The 19825-nt window shown below is 45.6% G+C and overlaps 1 protein-coding gene across 16 annotated transcripts in view; it reads left to right on the top strand.

Moving 5' to 3' along the window:
• The window catches only part of LOC129840681 (leucine-rich repeat flightless-interacting protein 2-like), a 42959-nt gene that overhangs the window by 16678 nt on the left and 6456 nt on the right, over positions 1-19825 (top strand). Inside the window, exons 2-16 of one of the 16 annotated variants that reach the window (XM_055908734.1) lie at positions 2745-2831; positions 2987-3004; positions 3344-3391; positions 4869-4916; positions 5941-5991; positions 7146-7226; positions 7736-7780; positions 8221-8286; positions 10099-10176; positions 16759-16794; positions 16909-17034; positions 17290-17553; positions 17773-17865; positions 18157-18252; positions 18418-18547. In XM_055908734.1, the coding sequence (XP_055764709.1) occupies positions 2745-2831; positions 2987-3004; positions 3344-3391; positions 4869-4916; positions 5941-5991; positions 7146-7226; positions 7736-7780; positions 8221-8286; positions 10099-10176; positions 16759-16794; positions 16909-17034; positions 17290-17553; positions 17773-17865; positions 18157-18252; positions 18418-18547 (1267 nt within the window). The other 15 variants (XM_055908733.1, XM_055908735.1, XM_055908747.1 and 12 more) reach the window with 15 other exon arrangements.

Below are 19825 nucleotides of genomic sequence, written 5' to 3' on the forward strand. Positions count from 1 at the left end.
TTCCAGGCTAATATAAAGCACCAGCCTCAACTAGCAGACTGGTATTCCATTTACCTTTGTCTGTGTTGTAGTTTGGCAGAAGTGGGCCCTTCAGTAGCCTGATGATCTCTGTAGTTACACCCTCTTCCAGTGCCATGACTAAATCTTCACAGGCCTGTGTGAACAAAATTATCACTTGGCCTCCCATCACAATTCACAACAGTAATTGAAAGGGAACAGACCAGATGAACTGGAAAGACATTCACACTTCCGGGTGGCCAAAAATAACAAATTGAAAGCCACACCCCCAATAAGCCATGCCTCTGAATCTCCTCTACAATATTATTGAACTGTATTTGCATATTTGCCAGCAGTCTTTGCACAACAAACACAAATAACATTGGAACTGTTCATTGAGGTTTGTTATGTGAACCAAATAGATGTACTAGTCATCAATACATTCAAATATAATACATTTTAAAAAGTTACAAATTACCATGACTGGGATGTGTTGCTGTGCAAATGACATGTAGGCCCATCTTTCAGTTAAACAATGTAATGACTTATGCAATGGTCTATAGTGTACAAATTCTAGGGCCTGCAAACTCTCACTATCAAGTGTTGCATTGGCCTTCTAGGGATCTGCTGCTATGCAGATCCCTAGAAGGCCAATGCAACACTTGATAGTGAGAGTTTGCAGGCCCCCCATAACCAAGGGATCCAGTGGATGCACATTGCCAGCACTGCCTGGCCCTATGCCACTGCCCTCTTCACAGTACTTCTACACATTCAGATTAATAGTATGACAGCGGATGAACTGGAATGGTGCCATCGAATCCTCAACGATCTTACGGATTTGATCTCTTCTGCAAATAGACAACGAAACAAGCATTAAAGATGACATGGACATCAAAATGTGGAATCTGATTATTTGAATATGTTTTGAAGGGAATCAGATGTGCTTGGTTGTAGGCTGGGCTGTTGCTAGGGGAAGCAGTGTTTTTATGGTCAGAGTGAGGTTGGGTGTGCCCTCACCAGTGTCCAGACAGAAATGCTGGCTCATCCACAGCCTCTCTCAGTAATAAAACTACATAGGGAACACTCCCCTCTTGTGGCTGCTGCTGGTCCTGCGTTTTTCAGAATCACTTTTATTCTTGTGATTGAAGATTGTGGTAGAAGCTGTAAACAGGCGCATGTGTTTCCTAAAGGCCACTTCAGTGGTGAACTAGAAAGTGAAAGCCGTTCTCGTATGGTTTGGTTGTGGAATAGAGAGACAATCTTAAAGTAGTGGGTTCCTGTCCTGAATGGATTTTCTGTCTGCAGTTTCTCAGTTGAAGGTAAGATAGCCAGTGATTTGTTTAGTATTTTATTTTGGGGCCCTGATCTCAGCTTTCACTGAACGACTCGGGACCTTATTCATTTTTGTCGATGCAATCATGACCTCTGATAGCTGGTCTGGAAGCTCTGTGTCACCAGACCAGATATCAGCTGATGACATTAAAACTGTGTGTGTGTGTGTGTGTGTGTGTGTGTGTGTGTGTGTGTGTGTGTGTGTGTGTGTGTGTGTGTGTGAAAAGACTGAAGCGGAACTAGAAAAGACTGAAGCGGAACTAGAAAAGACTAAAGCGGAACTAGAAAAGACTAAAGCGGAACTAGAAAAGACTGAAGCGGAACTAGAAAAGACTGAAGCGGAACTAGAAAAGACTGAAGCGGAACTAGAAAAGACTGAAGCGGAACTAGAAAAGACTGAAGCGGAACTAGAAAAGACTGAAGCGGAACTAGAAAAGACTGAAGCGGAACTAGAAAAGACTGAAGCTAAAGATGAAAAGACTGATCACACGTACCAAATAATTTTTGTTCTATGTTTAGAACAATATAATGATAATAATATAATAATAATAATAATAATATGGGGCGGCAGGTAGCCTAGTGGTTAGAGTGTTGGGCCAGTAACCGAAAGGTTGCTGGATCGAATCCCCAAGCTGACGAGGTAAAAATCTGTCGTTCTGCACCTGAACAAGGCAGTTAACCCACTGTTCCCCGGTAGGCCGTCATTGTAAATAAGAATTTGTTCTTAACTGACTTGCTTAGTTAAATATATATATATATATTTTTTTACAAATATCATACATTGTATTAGAATAAGTGGATTACCTGGAACCTATACAGCAATCAGCTCAGAATCGTGTGTGTGTGTGTGTGTGTGTGTGTGTGTGTTAAGCATGGCTATTGGTCATCATGGTATTCTCTTAAACAATGAAATGAGTGACGAGATCACAGCAGCATTGATAACCAAATGCTAAAGGTTATTGAGGACGGGCAGACTTAAAAGCACTCTGATCTAATTTAACTTCAAAGGCTTGTTTCAAGCTATATTAGCCAGCTAGCTGCATAGTAAACACTAACAGAAAGACAGGAACCATAGCCTCTACACCAAGCTCCCAGTCCCCCACTCTTAGCTGCTATGGTAACGCTTCCCTCTCATTTGAAACTTAATAATCAACTATTATTTCATTAACTGTTTCCATGTAAATTATTAGTTATTTGATAGTAGCACAGCTCATTGTCATCTTTACCTAATGGGCTTACTGAGTTTTATGTTGAACTTTCTGCTCAGCTTGCTTACGCTAACGCTAGCAGTAATGGTAGTCACTGCAGAGATACTGATTAGAGACCATGGAATATTGTATGGTCTGTTTGATTTGACTGTTATACATACACCCTGTTGAATGCATATTGTCTTTCTCTGTCTGTGTCTTCTTCAGGCTGAGGCGAGACTGGCAGCGAAGCGGGCGGCCAGAGCAGAGGCACGGGAGATACGCATGAAGGAACTGGAGAGACAGCAGAAAGAGGTGACACACACACACCTCTGCACGGTGGTAATGTACTTTACCAAAAACCTGTTCGTCTTCCATACTAACAACATGTCCTAACCTACTGTCTTTCTATTGTCCTGCCTTCTCTTCTCCGTGGTGTCCTGCTCCTTCTGTCCACCATGTTGTTTTAGATGTATCAAAGCCAGAAGGTAGGCCTCCATTTTGTTTTAGGTGTATCAAAGCCAGAAGGTAGGCCTCCTTTCTTCAAATGTTCTCCTTCTCTCTTTCCTGTTCACGTTTCACTCCTATTGGCATCTGAATGCTAACTGTCGTTGTCAGATCAAAGATCAATGAATGTATCTTTCAAATCGCTTGACCTAAATCAAATCACTCGCTGTGTGTATCTTTTGTCTAACATGTACGATTATTTGGGTTCAGCACTGTTAAAAAACAAGTCGCTCTTTATCTCTTTCCATTTCCTTGTCTTTCCTTTCTAATGCCTTCCTTCCTCTGGTTTCCTCTTCCTGCCCTCTCCTCTCCGCCCCCAGAAATACTATGGTCTGGACAACAAATGGGGCCACATTGAGCAGTGGATGGTAGGACGTGTACTGCAGTATAAGATCCCTGCTAGTTTCTGCTAGACTGCTGTGACTGCATGATGACTTTGATAATATAATATATACTGTCTATTGAAACAGCTTACTGCACACTGGTAATCTAATATATACTGTCTATTGAAACAGCTTACTGCACACTGGTAATATAATATATACTGTCTGTTGAAACAGCTTACTGCACACTGGTAATATATACTGTCTATTGAAACAGCTTACTGCACACTGGTAATATAATATATACTGTCTATTGAAACAGCTTACTGCACACTGGTAATATAATATATACTGTCTGTTGAAACAACTTACTGCACACTGATAATATAATATATACTGTCTATTGAAACAGCTTACTGCACACTGGTAATATAATATATACTCTCTATTGAAACAGCTTACTGCACACTGGTAATATAATATACACTGTCTGTTGAAACAACTTACTGCACACTGGTAATATAATGTATACTGTCTGTTGAAACAGCTTACTGCACACTGGTAATATAATATACACTGTCTATTGAAACAGCTTACTGCACACTGGTAATATAATGTATACTGTCTATTGAAACAGCTTACTGCACACTGGTAATATAATATATACTGTCTATTGAAACAGCTTACTGCAAACCCTAGGTAGTAGTGTTTCACTGTGTACAGTGCATTGCCTGCGACGAGGAAGTGTTTAGTAAATGTGATGCATGCACAGTGTTGAACACAACACCCCCTGTGTTGTGCAATATATGTGTTTAGTATTCTCTATTTCTATGTCCCATCCTGTTGATAATATCATAGTTGTCCTGGATATAGCTGGACCTAGAAGCTTGGCATGTGTAGTTGCTCTCAGGCAGCACAGGGGCAGCATGTGTGCTTTTAAAGGTCTGTCGTGAACCAGACCAGACAGGGACAGAGTTGATCCTCACTTCACTAGATCCTGTACCGCTACGGGGGTCTCCCATGCCATCTGACAGGGGTTAAACCCTTTTCACAGTACTGGGATCGCCATGACAACCCACCGGGAGGATTAAATCCATGTCACATGACCTAGGAGTTTACAGTAGACCCTCCTCACCCCACCCCCACCTCTCTCTGGGCTTGTCTAACCAGTGGCAGTCTGCCTGCATCAGAGTAGAGAGGCCAGGGAATGCATAAGTAGTGTACTGTAAATAAACACATGCAGTGTCATGTCCAGATATGGGTTTGATTCCATTTCAATTTCAGTCAATTGGAGATGTTCTACATCCAGGTCAACTGACAGGAATGAGAATGGAAATAACCCCAGCCCCAGCGTTCCCAAAACCAATCCAGTTTTGCCTCGTGCAGATTGTGTTTTTGTTTGGTCTTTGTCTATAAAATCCACATCTGGTGGCAGACCCAGAACCACTTCCTTGACCTTTCCTCCTGACCTCTAACCTTTAACCGGGTACTTTTTTTTCCTCTTTCCTTCCGGGCCTTCCAGGAGGAGAGTGAGAGGTACTCCTCCCGTCCTTCACGGAGACACACGTCGGTCTGTATCCTCTCCCTGTCTTCTCCTCTCTACCGTTATACAGCCTGACTCCCCTGTCTTCTCCTCTCTACCGTTATACAGCCTGCCTGACTCCCCCTGTCTTCTCTCTACCGTTATACAGCCTGACTCCCCTGTCTTCTCCTCTCTACCGTTATACGGCCTGACTCCCCTGTCTTCTCCTCTCTACCGTTATACAGCCTGACTCCCCCTGTCTTCTCTTTACCATTATACAGCCTGACTCCCCATGTCTTCACCTCTTTACCGTTATACAGCCTGACTCCCCATGTCTTCTCCTCTCTACCGTTATACAGCCTGACTCCCCATGTCTTCACCTCTCTACCGTTATACAGCCTGACTCCCCATGTCTTCACCTCTTTACCGTTATACAGCCTGACTCCCCATGTCTTCTCCTCTCTACCGTTATACAGCCTGACTCCCCCTGTCTTCACGTCTCTACCGTTATACGGCCTGCCTGACTCCCCTGTCTTCTCCTCTCTACCGTTATACAGACTGACTCCCCCATCTTCACTTCTCTATCGTTATACGGCCTGACTCCCCATGTCTTCTCCTTTCTACCGTTATACGGCCAGCCTGACTCCCCCTGTCTTCTCCTCTCTACCGTTATACAGACTGACTCCCCCATCTTCACCTCTCTACCGTTATACGGCCTGACTCCCCCTGTCTTCTCTCTACCGTTATACGGCCTGACTCCCCCATCTCCCCTCTCTCTACCGTTATACGGCCTGTCTGACAAACATGTGCTTTCTTTTCTGTATGTTATTGTGTATATAAGTAATGATTCCGGAACGCTCTGAGGTAGAGGCTGCCTCTATACACAGCTCTAGGATCAGCTCATCCTCTCCAAATCCAAAGCAGAACTGGGTTAGGATTCAAATGGGAACTTTTAGGTCAGTGTCTAGGGGCAGCTTCAATCCACTGCTACAGCTCAACAACGCACAATGATACACCTTGTGCATTGATTGATTGTTGTGTGTTTGTGTTTATGTGTCCCTTTCCCTCCCAGATCTCAGACGATGAGGAACGGATGTCGGTGGGGAGCCGAGGAAGCCTTAGGGTTGGTATATACCATAGAGATCCTATTAAATGACTAGTTCTATGATATCTACTTCCTGCTTCTCTAACATCTCATAGTATAAGGCCTACTGTATATAGGACAGACTAAGAGCTCCATTCAATCTGTATTGCTGCAGTAAAAGCAATGTTCCCACGTTAGCGAAGACTGCATTCACCGTAAGCGCTGCATATGTCGGCTCAATGGGAAATCCCCTTTACATTTCCATCACGCAATCTGTAAGGCTTCAGCTATCCAGGCTGAATAGGGCCCTGACATAACACACAGCTCATTGAACTCCCACCGGTCATATTTGACATCAAGAATGTCAGCAATGAGACGGTTGTAAAAGTCTCTTCCTCCATGTGTCATGATGTCTCAGAGATACTACACACGACTGAGGTAACATTCCGGTACATGTCTCCGCTATCAGAGTTGGAATGTGGCCTTTGAAACATGGTTTAACCGTTGCAAAGGTCTGGGCGATTTTCTCTCTACCTTTTTAAAGGAACTCCTCCATGCCTCGTCCCAATATGACGATGGGACCCCGCCTGATGTGGGAACACCACCTGTCGTGTGAAAAACACCTCTATTTAAATCTGAGGTGATGATGATGGAATCACTGACGGTGAAGGTGTTCTATTAAAAAGGGGTTTTGAAGACACACAAGGTTCACACACTGAGAGTTGAGGCATTATCAAACAAGCAAGACTACATGGTTATAAGCTAGGCTAGTAGGACTAAGTTAACACTGGTACACAGACAGTTGTTATGGTAATGAAACTGTAGACTTTTGGCCGGGAAGGCATGCATGCGCTTGAAATGGCTCATAACCCAACTAGTTATCAGCACACCCCAGACAGTGAACGTGGTTTAACAGGACGGTCTGGTTGTCGACTGTATTGTCACCGCACTTCCCTTGTCATAATAACTGTCACTAATGAATGTCTGAAATGCCTCTAGACATAACAACATGCCTTTTTGTTTTGGTCCCTTGTCAAAGGAGTTGACACATTTTATCTCTCTGTTGGGTTCATTTTCCAGAGGAATCATTTCTCTATTCTTATTTTGTTTCTCTCTCTTTCACTCTCCCCTCATCTCTGTGTGTCTCTCTCTCTCTCTCTCTCGCTCTCTCTCTGTGTGTTGTGGCGTTGTAGAAAAACTTCTCATCTGATCTGTACTGCAGCTCCAACAGTCTCCCCTCCCTCAGACATCAAAATTCCACTCAAAATGGCCGGGTCTGTCCCCACTCATTTATTCCTCTCTCCTTCACATCTCATCCCCCCTCTTTCCATTTCCCAATGCTGCTCCACCTTTTCCCATTTCCTTTTCCCCCTCCTTACTTCCCTACCGACTCAATCACTCCCTCCTTCCCAACCCACTCAACCTCTCCTTTCCTTCTTCCCTACCCTCTCACCCTCTCCTTTCCTCCTTCCCTACCCACTCACTCACCCTCTCCTTTCCTCCTTCCCTACCCACTCAACCTCTCCCTTCTTCCCTACCCACTCAACCTCTCCCTCCCTCCTTCCCTACCCACTCACCCTCTCCTTCCCTCCTTCCCTACCCACTCAACTTCTCCCTCCTTCCCTACCCACTCAACCTCACCCTCCTGTTGGTTTCTTAGAATGACAGAATAGGAGATTCTCAAAACGTAGAGCTTTTTCCAGTTGTACATACCGGATAGAATCACTGTTGTTTATCACTTACAGTAGAATGTTGGATTGTTTCCCTCTCTGTCCATCTTCAGCCCTCCATGCTCTTTATTGATGGCCCACGCACCCAGAGTCACAGGGTTGGTTCCTCTTTCCTATGACCTCTGACCCTTCACCACCTGTTTAGACAGTAGATAGATAGATCTGTGATGTGTCATTGCTAGTGTCATTATAAGGCATGTGAGAATGGTTTGGCAGAGGGGCTAGATTTTATCAAGACCCACATACAGTCCTGGCACTAAAAGTTACATTTCCAAAATACTTTGATGTGTTAAGGAGAACGTGAGACAGTAAGCTGAGTTGCAGAAGTACAGTGGTGTCTTCAAGGTGGCATGCTATAAGACTGGTCCTTTTCCTGCATGATGACTGAGATGGATGTGTATGTGTGCGTGCGTGAGGTGTAGTCTGATCCAGTGTGTATGTGTTTGTGAGGTGAAGTCTGATCCAGAGTGTGTATGTATGCGTGTGTTTGTGAGGTGAAGTCTGATGCAGTGTGTGTGTGTCTCTCTCCTATCTACAGGGCTCTGTGTGTGACGAGGCTGTGCAGAGTAGCACACGGCGCTTTAGTGGCTCCATCTCTCGCGGTGTAAGAAGCGCTGACGCCCCCTCTCTTACCCTGAGGGAGGTTGCTTGGCATGCCCCCTGTGGCAACATGGGACTGCATAGTCCAGCGGTGGTCAACCCTCCTCCTGGAGAGATACGAGCTACTGGGTATGCAGGCTTTTGATCCAGCCCTGCTCTAACATGATTCAGCTAATCAACACCCAGATGAGTAGCTGATTAGTAGAACCATTTGTATTGGAGCAGGTCTGGAGCAAAAGCCTACACATCCAATAGGTTTCTGGGAAGACAGTTGGCCAGCCCTGGCCATAGTCTGTCTGCATGACAGTGTTGTCAGTCTCTACTTCTATCAGGGTCAGTGGTGTCTTCTGTTTTTATCAGACACACCAAACAAGGACTCCTTCTTCAACTCGTTGTATTCCACTAATTCCCACCCTGTCTTGTGTGTTGATGACTTTTGGAAACACAGTGCAAAGTCCTAGTGAGATTTTGTGGGGTTTTCAAGTGTGTCTAGAATTGTGGTTGTTGTGACGGTTTTCAAATCAAAAGGGAGGCTTGAATAGACAGCATGCATGGAATGTATCACTGTGTTACCCTGATGAGGGGGCCTTGCTTGGCATGCCCCATGTGCCAACGTGGAATTGCATTGTGGGGTCGACCCACCCTCCTCTTGAAGCGATACTAGCGGCAGGCTGGGTGTGCAGGCTTTTATTCCAGCCCTGCTTGAACACACCTGATTCTCTCCAGTAGGAGGGTTGGCCACCCCAGGAGAAGTCTGCATGACAGTGTCGTCACCCCACTACTTCTTTCTATTGGGGTTTCTTGTTTCTTTCCCACCTGTGGATTTCAGACTTCCAGAAGAAGGAATCCATGTTTTCAGTTAGCTGTATTCAACCAATAACCATCCTGAATTATCTTACAGTGCGTCTTGTGTGTCGATGACCTTTGCAAACACTGTGTCAAGTCACAGTTTGATTGTGACTTTGTTGCGTGGGGTTTGCAGTATGTCTACAATGGTGGAGTCTAGAGTGGAGCGTACGCATGGAATTGTATGTGTTTGGGTTTTTGATGTGTTGGAGGGTTGTCTTTGGTCTAACAAGGCCTGGTTGACTTGTCTATCAATGTATTCCCTTGTCTCTCCAGCTCTGTCTGTCCCTGCTTCAGCTCTGTCTGTCCCTGCTTCCGCTCAGTCTGTCCCTGCTTCAGCTCTGTCTGTCCCTGCTTCCGCTCAGTCTGTCCCTGCTTCCGCTCAGTCTGTCCCTGCTTCCGCTCTGTCTGTCCCTGCTTCCCCTCTGTCTGTCCCTGCTTCCCCTCTGTCTGTCCCTGCTTCCCCTCTGTCTGTCCCTGCTTCCCCTCTGTCTGTCCCTGCTTCCGCTCTGTCTGTCCCTGCTTCCGCTCTGTCTGTCCCTGCTTCCGCTCTGTCTGTCCCTGCTTCCGCTCTGTCTGTCCCTGCTTCCGCTCTGTCTGTCCTTGCTTCAGCTCTGTCTGTCCCTGCTTCAGCTCTGTCTGTTCCTGCTTCAGCTCTGTCTGTCCCTGCTTCAGCTCTGTCTGTTCCTGCTTCAGCTCTGTCTGTTCCTGCTTCAGCTCTGTCTGTTCCTGCTTCAGCTCTGTCTGTCCCTGCTTCCGCTCTGTCTGTCCCTGCTTCCGCTCTGTCTGTCCCTGCTTCAGCTCTGTCTGTCCCTGCTTCAGCTCTGTCTATTCCTGCTTCAGCTCTGTCTGTCCCTGCTTCAGCTCTGTCTGTCCCTGCTTGCTGACTGACAAACTCTGTGACTAACGTCTCTCTCTCTTTTTCATTTCCTTCTCTTTTCCTATTTTATCCATCTTCTTTTTGTGCCAGCCTTCAGACTACAGTGGTTTTCTGGGCTCCAACTCTCGGGCCTCGTCCAGGGCCAGCTCTGCCCGTGCCAGCCCAGTGGTGAGCTCTCTTCACTGGTCACTCCCTCTAACCCGCAGCCTTCTTTAGGCCTAGTCCTTACATCCCTTTCTCTGTTCTCTATTCTGTTAAATGACTGCCCACTTATTATCATCCCAATGAAGAGTGTATTGTCCAGAGAACTGAACTCTATGGTCTGTCCTGTGTGTCCTCTGCACCAAGGTAATGCTCATAGACAGCTGACAGTGCTCAGGTTCCTTATGCCCCTTGGTGGACATTACAAAGACTGCAGCTTTGGTACAAGCAAAGAATATATGGTCCCGACCTGGCCAATGTGAGGTGGGCCTCTGTGTGGACGCATTGGTGTGTGGGTGACACTGACAACTAACATGCAGTCTGGACTGGAGTGGATATGATATGACTAACTCTGTAGTGTCCAGTGGATATGATATGACTAACTCTGTAGTGTCCAGTGATATGACTAACTCTGTAGTGTCCAGTGGATATGATATGACTAACTCTGTAGTGTCCAGTTGATATGATATGACTAACTCTGTAGTGTCCAGTTGATATGATATGACTAACTCTGTAGTGTCCAGTGATATGATTAACTGTAGTGTCCAGTGAATATGATATGACTAACTCTGTAGTGTCCAGTGGATATGATATGACTAACTCTGTAGTGTCCAGTTGATATGATATGACTAACTCTGTAGTCCAAGGTGGCTTAGCAGTTCAGACGTCTTTTTCCGTATTGTCGTGTCGTGTCCTGTATATATATATATTTACACCTTTTCTTCACATATCTTTTATTTATTTTATTATCCAAGAACTCAACTACAAAAGCTTTCCTGCAAAAGCTTTCCTGCAACCCGCTTCACCAATTACAATAAGTATTATTTACCTCAATCTGAAAATCCATCGTGGAAGATAGCCAGGGGCTAATTCAGAAGCTAGCCTGAAAGCTAACCAGAAGCTACTCCGATAGCTAGCCAGAAGCTAATCTGTAGCTGCCCCGAAATTAGCCGGTTTGCTGGCTAGCGTTGGTGTTTCAGCTGCCCACGTTTTGCGGTCATCAGCTATTCCTTTAGCTCGATAATCTACCGGCACTTTTGTGCAACGCGACTCGGACCGGAGCATTCCGGGACTTTTTTTCTCTCAGTTTCCCCGGATTCCAACCGCAGGCTCTGGACACTTGCACCTTGATTTCGCAGCTAGCTAGCTGCATACCGTGTGACTATTGGCTTACGTCGACCCCGGAGCAAACTCAAATCATGCTGGAGCTAGCCAGCTGAGGAGTTCCATCACCATCCGGACCCGTTTCTTTTGTTGCTGCTGCAGATACGGAACCCCACCGGGCCTTCACGACTGACTGCCGACGTTATCTGCCCGAGGGATTTATCCAACCGGCACCTCCGTCCCGACGTTACCTGAACGCTCATCTGAGGCCCGCTAATCGTTAGCTGTCTTATCGGCTGCTATCTGAACAAAACCCCACTACACGGAACCTACCGACGGAAACGCACGAGGTATCTACAAACAGACCTCCATCCTATGCTGCTACCGATAGCCATATACCCGGCCAGCTGTCTGGATCGCCACGACCCCAACCAACCTCTACTCACTGGACCCTTATTGATCACTCGATTAAGCATGCCTCTCCTTAATGTAAATATGCCTTGTCCATTGCTGTTCTGGTTAGTGTTTATTGGCTTATTTCACTGTAGAGATTCTAGCCCTGCTCTCTATACCATATCCAAACTCTCAGTTCCACCACCCACATATGCGATGACATCACCTAGTTTCAATGATGTTTCTAGAGACAAGATCTCTCTCATCATCACTCAATACCTAGGTTTACCTCCACTGTATTCACATCCTACCATACCTTTGTCTGTACATTATTCCTTTAAACTATTTTATCGCCCCCAGAAACTTCCTTTTACTCTCTGCTCTAGTAGCTCTAGGCGACCAATTCTCATAGCTTTTAGCCGTACCCTTATCCTACTTCTCCTCTGTTCCTCTGGTGATGTAGAGGTGAATCCAGGCCCTGCAGTACCTGGCTCCACTCCTATTCCCCAGGCGCTCTCTTTTGATGACTTCTGTAACCGTAATAGCCTTGGCTTCATGCATGTTAACATTAGAAGCCTCCTCCCTAAGTTTGTTTTGTTCACTGCTTTAGCACACTCTACCAACCCGGATGTTTTAGCCGTGTCTGAATCCTGGCTTAGAAAGACCACCAAAAATTCAGACATTTTTATCCCCAATTACAATATTTTCAGACAAGATAGAACGGCCAAAGGGGGCGGTGTTGCAATCTACTGCAAAGACTGCCTGCAGAGTTCTGTTATACTATCCAGGTCTGTTCCCAAACAATTTGAACTTCTACTTTTAAAAATCCACCTCTCTAAAAACAAGTCTCTCACCGTTGCCGCCTGCTATAGACCACCCTCTGCCCCCAGCTGTGCTCTGGACACTATATGTGAACTGATTGCCCCCCATCTATCTTCAGAGCTCGTGCTGCTAGGCGACCTAAATTTGAACATGCTCAACACCCCAGCCACCCTACAATCTAAGCTTGATGCCCTCAATCTCACACAAATTATCAATGAACCTACCAGGTACCACCCCAATTCCGTAAACACGGGTACCCTCATAGATATCATCCTAACAAACTTGCCCTCCAAATACACCTCTGCTGTTTTCAACCAAGATCTCAGCGATCACTGCCTCATTGCCTGCATCCGTAATGGGTCAGCGGTCAAACGACCTCCACTCATCACTGTCAAACGCTCCCTGAAACATTTCAGCGAGCAGGCCTTCCTAATCGACCTGGCCGGGGTATCCTGGAAGGATATTGATCTCATCCCGTCAGTAGAGGATGCCTGGTCATTTTAAAAAAATGCCTTCCTCACCATCTTGAATAAGCATGCCCCATTCAAGAAATTTAGAACCAGGAACAGATATAGCCCTTGGTTCTCTCCTGACCTGACTGCCCTTAACCAACAGAAAAACATCCTATGGCGTTCTGCATTAGCATCGAACAGCCCCCGTGATATGCAACTTTTCAGGGAAGCCAGAAACCAATATACACAGGCAGTTAGAACAGCCAAGGCTAGCTTTTTCAAGCAGAAATTTGCTTCCTGCAACACAAATTCAAAAAAGTTCTGGGACACCGTAAAGTCCATGGAGAATAAGAACACCTCCTCCCAGCTTCCAACCGCTCTGAAGATAGGAAACACTGTCACCACCGACAAATCCACTATAATTGAGAATTTCAATAAGCATTTTTCTACGGCTGGCCATGCTTTCCACCTGGCTACCCCTACCCCGGACAACAGCACTGCCCTCCCCTCTGCTACTCGCCCAAGCCTTCCCCATTTCTCTTTCTCCCAAATACAGTCAGCTGATGTTCTTAATGAGCTGCAAAATCTGGACCCTTACAAATCAGCCGGGCTAGATAATCTGGACCCTTTCTTTCTAAAACTATCTGCTGAAATTGTTGCCACCCCTATTACTAGCCTCTTCAACCTCTCTTTCGTGTCGTCTGAGATCCCCAAAGATTGGAAAGCAGCTGCGGTTATCCCCCTCTTCAAAGGGGGGGACACCCTTGACCCTAACTGCTACAGACCTATATCTATCCTACCCTGCCTTTCTAAGGTCTTCGAAAGCCAAGTCAACAAACAGATTACCGACCATTTCGAATCACACCACACCTTCTCCGCTATGCAATCTGGTTTCAGAGCTGGTCATGGGTGCACCTCAGCCACGCTCAAGGTCATAAACGATATCGTAACCGCCATCGATAGGAAACAATACTGTGCAGCCGTATTCATTGACCTGGCCAAGGCTTTTGACTCTGTCAATCACCACATCCTCATTGGCAGACTCGACAGCCTTGGTTTCTCTAATGATTGCCTCGCCTGGTTCACCAACTACTTCTCTGATAGAGTTCAGTGTGTCAAATCGGAGGGTCTGTTGTCCGGGCCTCTGGCAGTCTCTATGGGGGTGCCACAGGGTTCAATTCTTGGACCGACTCTCTTCTCTGTTTACATCAATGATGTCGCTCTTGCTGCTGGTGATTCTCTGATCCACCTCTACGCAGACGACACTATTCTGTATACTTCTGGCCCTTTTGACACTGTGTTAACAACCCTCCAGGCGAGCTTCAATGCCATACAACTCTCCTTCCGTGGCCTCCAACTGCTCTTAAATACAAGTAAAACCAAATGCATGCTCTTCAACCGATCGCTGCCTGCTCCTGCCCGCCTGTCCAACATCATTACTTTGGACGGCTCTGACTTAGAATATGTGGACAACTACAAATACCTAGGTGTCTGGTTAGACTGTAAACTCTCCTTCCAGACCCACATCAAACATCTCCAATCCAAAGTCAAATCTAGAATTGGCTTCCTATTCCGCAACAAAGCATCCTTTACTCATGCTGCCAAACATACCCTTGTAAAACTGACCATCCTACCAATCCTCGACTTCGGTGATGTCATTTACAAAATAGCCCCCAAAACCCTACTCAATAAATTGGATGCAGTCTATCACAGTGCCATCCGTTTTGTCACCAAAGCCCCATATACTACCCACCACTGCGACCTGTACACTCTCGTTGGCTGGCCCTCGCTTCATACTCGTCGCCAAACCCACTGGTTCCAGGTCATCTACAACACCCTGCTAGGTAAAGTCCCCCCTTATCTCAGCTCGCTGGTCACCATAGCAGCACCTACCTGTAGCACGCGCTCCAGCAGGTATATCTCTCTAGTCACCCCCAAAACCAATTCCTCCTTTGGACGCCTCTCCTTCCAGTTCTCTGCTGCCAATGACTGGAACGAACTACAAAAATCTCTGAAACTGGAAACACCTATCTCCCTCACTAGCTTTAAGCACCAGCTGTCAGAGCAGCTCATAGATTACTGCACCTGTACATAACCCATCTACAATTTAGCCCAAACAACTACCTCTTTACCTACTGTATTTATTTATTAATTTATTTTGCTCCTTTGCACCCCATTATTTCTGTCTCTACTTTGCACTTTCTTCCAATGCAAACCAACCATTCCAGTGTTTTTTTAGTTTTTATTTTACTTGCTGTGTTGTACTCACTTCGCCTCCATGGCCTTTTTATATTTTTATTTATTTATACATATATCTGTTTGCCTTCACCTCCCTTATCTCACCTCACTTGCTCACATTGTATATAGACTTATTTATTTTTTCACTGTATTATTGACTATATGTTTGTTTTTACTCCATGTGTAACTATGTGTTGTTGTATGTGTCGAACTGCTTTGCTTTATCTTGGCCAGGTCGCAATTGTAAATGAGAACGTGTTCTCAATTTGCCTACCTGGTTAAATAAAGGTTAAATAAAAAAATAAAAAAAGTAGTGTCCAGTTGATATGATATGACTAACTCTGTAGTGTCCAGTGATATGATTAACTGTAGTGTCCAGTTGATATGATATGATTAACTCTGTAGTCTCAGTGGATATGATATGATTCACTCTGTAGTCTCAGTTGATATGATATGACTAACTCTGTAGTGTCTAGTGGATATGATATGACTAACGCTGTAGTCTCAGTGGATATGATAAGATTAACTCTGTAGTGTCCAGTGGATATGATATGACTAACTCTGTAGTGTCCAGTGGATATGATATGATTAACTCTGTAGTGTCCAGTTGATATGATATGACTAACTCTGTAGTGTCCAGTAGATATGATATGACTAACTCTGTAGTGTCCAGTGGATATGATATGACTAACTCTGTAGTGTCCAGTGGATATGATATGACTAACTCTGTAGTGTCCAGTGGATATGATATGACTAACTCTGTAGTGTCCAGTTGATATGATATGACTAACTCTGTAGTGTCCAGTGGATATGATATGATTAACTCTGTAGTGTCCAGTGGATATGATATGACTAACTCTGTAGTGTCCAGTGGATATGATATGACTAACTCTGTAGTGTCCAGTGGATATGATATGACTAACTCTGTAGTGTCCAGTGGATAGGACTAACTCTGTAGTGTCTAGTGGATAGGACTAACTCTGTAGTGTCCAGTGGATAGGACTAACTCTGTAGTGTCCAGTGGATAGGACTAACTCTGTAGTGTCCAGTGGATAGGACTAGCTCTGTAGTGTCCAGTGGATAGGACTAACTCTGTAGTGTCCAGTGGATAGGACTAACTCTGTAGTGTCCAGTGGATAGGACTAACTCTGTAGTGTCCAGTGGATAGGACTAACTCTGTAGTGTCCAGTGGATAGGACTAACTCTGTAGTGTCCAGTGGATAGGACTAACTCTGTAGTGTCCAGTGATATGACTAACTCTGTAGTCTCCAGTGAACATGATGTGATTAACTCTCTAGTGTCCAGTGGATAGGACTAACTCTGTAGTGTCCAGTGGGTCCGTGGTTGAGAATCAGATGGGGTTCCAGAGAGGGTTAATGACTCTAAAGATGTTTGTTGTGATGCAGTGTGTGGATATACAGAGATGGATACAGTACGGGCATGGCCTCGATTTATGGTGTGTCAATCAACTAAATGAGTGACATTGTAAATATGTGTATCTCCTCTCCTGAGAGTGACCAAGTTGTTTTTCCCTCTACAGGTGGAGGAGAGGTCAGACAGGGACTTCCTGGAAAAGGTACGGGTCACACACCTGATCTGAAACTCTAGCTTTTAATGTATTAAAGATGATGTAGGGAATATGGCTGTTGTGAAACAGCCTTCAAGACGGCCCTGTCCTGTTTCCTCCCAGGGTTCCAGGACTGCCTCTACCCTCTCAGCAGCCACTCTAGCATCGCTGGGCGGGCCCTCCTCTCGCAGAGGCAGCTGTGACACCTCTATCTCAGTAGAGACAGAGGCCTCCATTCGAGAGATAAAGGTAGGACCATAGAGATACTTCTATGAGTAGGACCATACAGTATATCTGAGAAAGAGATGTTCCATGGTCTACAGTCCATGTTTTTAGAATGATTTTGTTGACTCCAGAAACACGATTATTACAGGAAGTATTCCACGGTTGAAGACGAACAACGTCTGCGTAGTTGTTGTTAAGATACTAACTGCTTAACTGTTTTGCTTTGTTTCTCCCCTGACCTCTCACCCCTCCACTGTCCTCCATTTTGTATCTCAACAGGACTCCCTGGTGGAGTCTGAGGAGAAGTACCGTAAGGCCATGGTGTCCAACGCCCAGCTACACAACGAGAAGTCCAACCTCATGTACCAGGTGGACACGCTGAAGGACTCGCTCATTGAGCTGGAGGAGCAGCTGTACGAGTCTAAACGAGAGTACAACGACAAGGCCAAGGAGTTTGAGAGGGAGAGACACGCCCACAGTGTTCTGCAGCGCCAGTTTAACGAGATGAGAGAGACGCTGAAACAGAGTGAAGAACTGCTAACCGTGAGTACTCAGGTCATCACAAAGACTTCCTGCTAACAACAATACGGTAACAAAAACAGTACTTCCTCTCAGAACATAACACTAACATAGATCTAACTTAGGCCTCTTGCTAAACTTGCTGTAGTCTCTTTTCCTGCTGCATACTCTCTGCATGCTGATTGTCCCTCCCTTCTCCTCTGTCCCTTCTTCTCCTCCATCTTGCTTTCGTCCCGTGGCCAGGAGGTGGGCCAGCTCCGTCTCAAACGGGACAGCTGTGTTAGGGAGATCTCCGACCTGCAGGAGACCCTCGGATGGAAGGAGAAAAAGATTGGGGTACGCTCGCGGAATAGAGGGTGAACCTCAAACTGTTAGCCGCATCATTGCTCCAGGAAGTTCTACAGAAAATGCTTCCATTCCTCTGTCAGCTACTCAAGTTTAACACTCCAAACTAACCAAGACATTTCCACTGTATCTCTTTTTTCCCCTCAATGCTTCTCTCCCTTCTTTACCCACTTTTCCTCCTCCTCCTCCTCCTCCTCCTCCTCCTCCTCCTCCTCCTCCTCCTCCTCCTCCTCCTCCTCCTCCTCCTCCTCCCCCTGCTGCTGCTGCTTGGGTATGGCTCAGGCCTTAGAGAGGCAGAGGGAATTCTCAGACGCCGGCGCGCGGGATGAGCGGGATAAGCTCAGGGATCAGGTGGTCCACCTCAAAGACACTCTGAAGGTACAGCACCTTGAAGTACTGCTGAGTGAAGGTTTCCTCATCATGACTTCAAAGAGGGCCTCCATGCACATGTCAGCAAACACTAGAACAATAGGAAGTTCTAATGGACAAAAGACTTTCTGAAAGATTATTCAGATTTATTTTGTTCGTTCTCTCCCAAATCAGAAAAATGGGATAGTGCTGTCACCTGAAGTAACCACCAATGGGGATGCAGGACAGATGATTGACGGGCCTCTCAGTGCAGACTCTACCTCCCGATTGGCTCAGCCATCTCATGGTGGGGAGAGCATGCTTGGTAAGAAAATAACCCACCGGTGCAATTGCTCATATCTGATCTCTGCTTATTTACCACCATCCTACTCAAATCATGTTGAATGATATTGTGCAGTCATGTTTTGTATTTGATTTGTCTTCTGTCATTTGGATGAATCACTGTTAGAAATGTCAGGGTTATGTTTGTGTTGCATGATGGGATACAAAACGAGGATGGTTGGCTTTCTTTTTCTTTTTTCTGACGTCATTGTTTTGCAGTATTGTCCTCCGTGGGATTATCATCATAATGTTAATTAATCCTGTTGAGTCAGTTGCTGATTCTGCATTCTAATTCAGCCGGGATCAAGGCATTGATTGTATTCTCTACAAATGGCTCCAAATTAATTCCCCTCCAGCAATCATTGAATTTCCGTGCTTGCAATCTCAGACGCTGAAGAATGGCCTGTGTTTGGCCCTCCAATCTATTCCCTGTGATCTTCCAGGCGAAGCACCAGAGATGCAGTTGGACCATGGTGAGGTGAGGAAACCAGGGGGAAGCAGACTTCTACATGAGGCTGACAACTACTCACATGACCAGGAGAGGGCAGTACTGGAGATAGACTCTTCTGACAAGTTGAACCAAGACAAGTTGAATGACAGCCTGCAGCAACAAACAGACACTGAAGCAGAGCAGTCCAAGTACTGTAACCAAGAGACCCAGGTAGATGTTGCTGCACCTGAAGAAGCCATTTTGGTGCATTTTGGTGACAAAGAGACTCAGGTTGAATATGAAGTAGAGAAACCCCAATACTGCGACACAGAAACCCTGGTGGAACCTGTTGAACTTGAGGGAGACATTTTGGTTCAAAAGGAAAATGCAGATGGTAGCGGTGACAATGGAGATGGGGTGAATCAAAGAGGATTTGAACCAGAATCTCTGGAACAGGCAGAGAATGAGGAAAACAGTGGAGAAAGTAAAAAGGAAGCTGTACCAGTAAGCAGTGGCACTGACGGACAATGTGAGGAAAACACAAACCTCGAGAATGGACGGGAAAACACAGAGCTTCTCACAGCTATGTCTACTGACTTTGAAGAACAGGACATCTCTGGCCCAACTCCCTGTGTTGAGACAGAGGCCACTCTTAGTCAAATCCAAAGTGAATCTCAAAGTGACCTGAAAGGAGAGCACACCCAGGAGTATGATCCTGGGACTAAAGATCAAGTCATTCCAGAAAACTCAAGGATCACGGAATCTGAGATGATGAAGATGATTCTGAGGATTTCTGTATCTCTAGGGGAGGCAAAGACCAGCCCAAATCCC

Source organism: Salvelinus fontinalis, chromosome 41 (genome assembly GCF_029448725.1).
Source record: "Salvelinus fontinalis isolate EN_2023a chromosome 41, ASM2944872v1, whole genome shotgun sequence".
NCBI classification, from domain to species: domain Eukaryota; kingdom Metazoa; phylum Chordata; class Actinopteri; order Salmoniformes; family Salmonidae; genus Salvelinus; species Salvelinus fontinalis.